Genomic DNA, 5,397 nt, shown 5'->3' with positions numbered 1-5,397 from the left:
TTAAAAAGTTGTAATTTAAATGCAAATGTTTATGTATGATTTATAGTATGATTTCATTTAATAATTTAAATAGAATTGTTTTTCACACCTATCATAGTCAAAACATTAATTTTTTTAAAGAGCCGTTTGTGAGCCAAAAGAGCCATCTCTTTTCAGTGAGCTGAGTCAAACGAGCCGGCTCACAAAAAAGAGCCGGAATGCCCATCACTAGCTGCAAGGTAACGATTAGGGGTGCACAGATCCGATAACAGAATCGCATAGCAGTCCCGATATTGACAAAAATAGCTGGATCAGGGATCGGAAAAATTAACAGATCTACAGGCCGATTTTTTTTTCATTAATCTCTGTCGCAGCACCGGGACCCCTGTTAACTGCGTACCCTTCTCACTCATGGTAGTAACTTTATAACACAACAATTAATAACCCACAACTAAGTCTCTTTAAAATTATAAAATACCATAGCATATAACAATTTGTGTGACTTTAACAGTTTCTAACACTAATAATTTTACATTTACAAATGTAGCTACACCGTCGAACGGCATGCTGGGTAACATTACAGCTGCTAGCCTAGCTAGCCAGGTAGCATAACAGTCTGTTAAGCTGGGAGAGGCTCCGGTTGCTACTGCACATTCAAGAACCGAGAAAAAAGTTAGCTAGAGGATGAAGAAAGACCGGAGATACACCAAAACAACGTATGCTCAAGAGAGGAGCCGTCTGTTATTCCGAAGTTTTTTGTTTCTAAAAAATCGAACATAATTTAGCCACTGTTGTTGCCCGTCGCTCTAACGTTACTCGGCCGTGGTGACGTTACCGTGCTAACGTTACTGTGCTAACGTTAAAGACATATCTACGGTGGCCGGGAAGTGCAATGCAACATTACAAAGAATGAAACACTTTTACAAAGCTCAAGACAAATTTACATTTTGGAAAACAAATTTACATTTTAGAAAACAAATTAACATTTTGGAAAACAAAATAACATTTTAGAAAACAAATTTACATTTTGGAAAACAAAATAACATTTTAGAAAACAAATTTACATTTCGGAAAACAAAATTACATTTTAGAAAACAAATTTACATTTTAGAAAACAAATTTACATTTTGGAAAACAAAATAACATTTTGGAAAACAAAATAACATTTTAGAAAACAAATTTACATTTTAGAAAACAAATTAACAAGATGCAAAACACTTTTACAAGTCCCGAAACAAATTTACAAATGACAGATTCTTCACGGAAAGGGAATGTACCACATACCGGAAGTGATGAGGTGTTGCGGGTGTTGCTGGTGAGCGCAGTCAATTTGTGTTGTTGTGAGTGAGTATATGGCGTGAATGAAGTTTATGGTGACTTTACGTGTGGTCGGTGTTTTGAGTTTTTAAAGGACGCGGACCTGACGGAAACATTGGAAAAACGGGGAACGTATCGACAGCCGCGGCCGGATCGAAGCTACAGCGGGGGGGCAGCTGAGTCCGTCTGCAGCTGCAGGACCTGGAGCTCACTGCCCATTCCTGGGAGCCAAAACCGACACCACGCAGCTGGAGACCCAGGCCGTATTGCTGGGCCCGCTGGAGGGAAGGGAAGCCCGGGAGAATCAGATCCAGGACTGAGCGGAGCGGACTGTCACAACCTGCTGAAGTTTAAATCACAGGTTTCCTAAAGGGAGTCTGGCGGGACTCGGACTGTGGATGACGAAACATGACTTTAAGTCTCGTTAAATGAATAACTACATGCAGAAATAAATGAATCATTAGTGGGGGAGTGAGCCTGGACATTTCAGTCTGTTTAAATTTCACTTTGAAGCAGAACCTCTTAGTTCAGAAGGGTGAAGTTTCCGTTTGTAGCTACTCATATCTGTGAACTGATTATAATAAATATTCTTTGTATTAACACCTTAATTAGTCTCTTTGTCTTTTTGTATAAAAAAACTACAACATCGCATGAGATTTTGACGATTTATAGTGATTTTATTTCCGTTAGACCTTTGCCTACATTGACGCTGATGCATTAAAGACGGCCCATAGACAGTATATAAGGGAGTGCCTCCCCTGTTCCAAGATGGCGGCTCTATTGACGCATTCGATCCATAACTGCCGTAGTCAAGGCGACATGTATACAACACCTCATCACTTCCGGTATGTGGTACATTCCCTTTCCGTGAAGAATCTGTCATTTGTAAATTTGTTTCAGGACTGGTAAAAGTGTTTTGCATCTTGTTAATTTGTTTTCTAAAATGTAAATTTGTTTTCCAAAATGTTAATTTGTTTTCTAAAATGTAAATTTGTTTTCCAAAATGTAAATTTGTCTCAAGCTTTGTAAAAGTGTTTCATTCTTTGTAATGTTGCATTGCACTTCCCGGCCACCGTAGTTTATACAACTAGCTTACAACTATTTTGTTTTGAAAGGGAAACAATGTTAAAGTTGTTTGTATGTGTAGGCTATTCATTTGATTTGAGTGTATTTTACTAGTTTGCAGTTTGCACAATAAAAATAGTTTAGCTTCTGTAACTGTTTCATGAATTCTCCTTCATATAAAGTTATTGTATAATGTCGTGGAGCCAAGCAAACCCTTAATGAAAGCTTTTAGTAAACATGATGACATTAACATGTTTTTGTGATATTCTATGTACTCCTGACAGTAGAATAAGCCATTATAAACCTATATAAAGGTGGCCTATTATTGAAGGCCCATTATGATTTATTTAAATTTAGTTTAAGAAGTTTGATTACATTATATTTTCGATTTGAATGCACAATTGTTTTTTAAATAACAAATAAATAAGAATTCAATACATTACATCTATGTTATTTTGTCTTAGTTAGGAAAGTAATGTTTAGTTAGGAAGGTCTGGTGCCTTTAGTCTCTTCCACATGGTGGAAGGAAGGTATAAGGTGGAAGGTATACAGTTTATTATTAATTCAGCAACGGTATCGGATCAGTATCGGGTATCGACAGATACACAAAGCCCTGGCATCGGTATCGGTATCAGTATCAGGACTGAAAAAGTAAGATCGTTGCATCCCTAGTGACGATCAGTTAATTAATTATCAATACTGTATTCAGACCAGAACAAAGGCCCACAGATGCCGATAAAATAAGTTTATTGCATTGACTTAGTTTGAAACAAACAGTGAAAGTACAATCAAAAGCACCACAATGCACCACAATCTGTAGAGACTATCTCAATCTGTTTACTGGTTCATGGCGCTGCAGGAAGCTGCATCCTGGTTGGTGGTGAGCAGCTTATCCACTCCGACTCCAAAAGAGGACAGGGTGCCATGTAGCTCCTTGATTGTCTCCTCAAGCAGGGTGGGCTGCCTGCTCAAGATACTGGCATGTGCCGCGTGCATCGCCCCGAGTTCGATGCAGCTGTAGACCAGAGCGTAGTTGTCGTAGTCGGTGGACAGAACCCAGTAAGGAACAGGGGCATCGTCTGGGGGGACAGGAGAGTAAAGTTTTCAAAATTTCTGTTTTCACATGTAAAGTATTGTTAAAGATGCCGCTCAACTGCAAGTGAAAGTGTTGGAATAGTAATCTTTCCAGGTTGTAATAATTAGGCGTTCTTACTCTCATAAAAGATCTGCAGCTTAGCAGGCTCAGAGGGATCTTCTGCTATGGCAGAGGCAATGACGGATATAATGGTCCCATCAGCACTAAAAGAAACAGGCAGTAAAAAGATACAGTACTAAGATATTAACAGTAAAATGTACTTAAAGTATTAAAGTAAAAGTACTTGTTGGACAGAACGGTCCCTTTCACAGAGTTATATTATGTGAATATTATTACTGATGCTTTAAGACAGAGGATTGTATTGTCACAGCTGATAAAGATGGAGCACACTTTAAATACTTTATATACTGTTGGATAGTTCAATCTACAGCACAGCATCATATTTTATAACTTGATCATATGTCTGTACAGTCTTAATCTGTAAAGTAACTTCAGCTGTCAAATAAATGTAGTGGAGTTCAAGTATGAAGTTGAAATACTCAAGTAAATTAACATTTCCTTGAAGTAATGTAATTTACAGTCATTTACTGGATGGAATATATTTAAAATATAAAATAAGAAAATAAGACTTCCTGACAAATTTAACTGGTACTGGCTGCACAAAACTTTATTCTTTTAGCTTGTACAGTTTAATAGAACTAACTCCTGTATCTCTTTCTTTAAGCTCCATTAAGTAAATTTATTGTGTTCAACTCTTAAAAAAATAATTTTAATGCAGCTGGAGTACTCACAGCAGCTCTCTGTTGAGAGCACCAAATCCAAATCCAGGGCTCAAGGTGTAGGTGGCAGTGGCGCACTCCCCCTTCTGGAAGGTATTTGGCAGTCTCTGGATATCATACCACTTACCAACATACTGCAGAGGAAGCACAAGGAACATAAAAAACACCACATTCAATTCTTAATGAAGAGCTGCAGAATCTTGAGGCATTAAGTGGCAATGTATGTCTAGTGGGAAAAGCAGTCGCCCGGGAACGCCTCATTTGTTAACTTATGGAATTTAAATTAAAAAATGAAACTGAAATTCTACCTTGTTTCGCTACAGAATATATCAAAATTAAAAGCTTAGGTATTCACCCTGGTAGCATCAAAGTCCTCTTGAACAGCAGGCTTGGGGCATCTTCCTGGCATGATGAACTGAGCATTGGCCGCCAGAACGGACAGCAGGGTAAGGGAAATCACCTGGATGGTGTTCATCTTTTTTTTACAACCTGTGTAGAACAAGAAAAAGACTGTTAAGTTTTTTTAGATTTCAGAATTAAAGATAATAAATTAATTTAGATACTATATTCACAAACAGAGATGCTGGTGGAGAAAAGGAGAGCATCACACCTGCTACTTGCTTACCTGTCTTACCGGGTAGCAGTGAAGTTCTGAGTTTTGGTGCAGTTTTTATAGCTCAGTGACCGTGTTTCTGCAGCGCCTCATATTCTAATTTAGTTATATCACATTCATATTTACACCTGAGGCTCTTTTGATGAAGTTGTGTAAGAATTGGCATCTGTTAACATTTTGTGTTTAAAGAGGCCTGCTCTTTAAACTGTTCTGCTATCGATAACATACAGCAGATTGTTCAAGTAGTTTTTTGGATAATAATGTTGGCCGGTCCACTTCTTTAGTGCAGATAAAAATATCTCAATCTCAGTTTTGTACAGACATTCATGTTGCCCAGAAGATGAACCCTACTGACGTTGGTGACCCAATGACCTTTCCTCTAGTGCCACTGTGAGGCTCACATTTGTGGTTTTAGGTGAAAAATCTCAACAACTGTAGATGGATTATCATACAAATGAAGCAGAGATGGTCTAATGTTATAGCAGTACCTTTGGTCGGTAACCTATATTTTTGACAGGGTTAAAAATGGCTGACTTTAGCTAATGTTA

The 5,397-nt window shown here is 37.9% G+C and overlaps 1 protein-coding gene across 2 annotated transcripts; it reads right to left on the bottom strand.

Annotated features, from left to right (window-relative positions):
- Window positions 1-3,091: 3,091 nt before the first annotated feature.
- LOC120568684 (apolipoprotein D-like) lies at window positions 3,092-4,911 on the bottom strand. 2 transcript variants are annotated; one of them, XM_039816349.1, is made up of 5 exons: window positions 4,862-4,911; window positions 4,592-4,725; window positions 4,249-4,370; window positions 3,575-3,660; window positions 3,092-3,440 (listed from the first exon to the last, which is right to left on the bottom strand). In XM_039816349.1, the coding sequence occupies exons 2-5, from the start codon at window positions 4,709-4,711 to the stop codon at window positions 3,199-3,201; spliced, it is 570 nt and encodes a 189-aa protein (XP_039672283.1). In that variant the 5' UTR covers window positions 4,712-4,725; window positions 4,862-4,911; the 3' UTR covers window positions 3,092-3,198. The 2 variants fall into 2 exon arrangements, with proteins under 2 accessions (XP_039672283.1, XP_039672284.1); XM_039816350.1 differs by having other exon boundaries at window positions 4,847-4,866.
- Window positions 4,912-5,397: the final 486 nt, after the last annotated feature.

The sequence above is a fragment of the Perca fluviatilis genome, chromosome 11 (assembly GCF_010015445.1).
Source record: "Perca fluviatilis chromosome 11, GENO_Pfluv_1.0, whole genome shotgun sequence".
In the NCBI taxonomy this organism is placed as follows: Eukaryota; Metazoa; Chordata; class Actinopteri; order Perciformes; family Percidae; genus Perca; species Perca fluviatilis.
The sequence above is the reverse complement of the archived record's forward strand: the minus strand, read 5'-3'. Positions and strand labels throughout refer to the sequence as shown.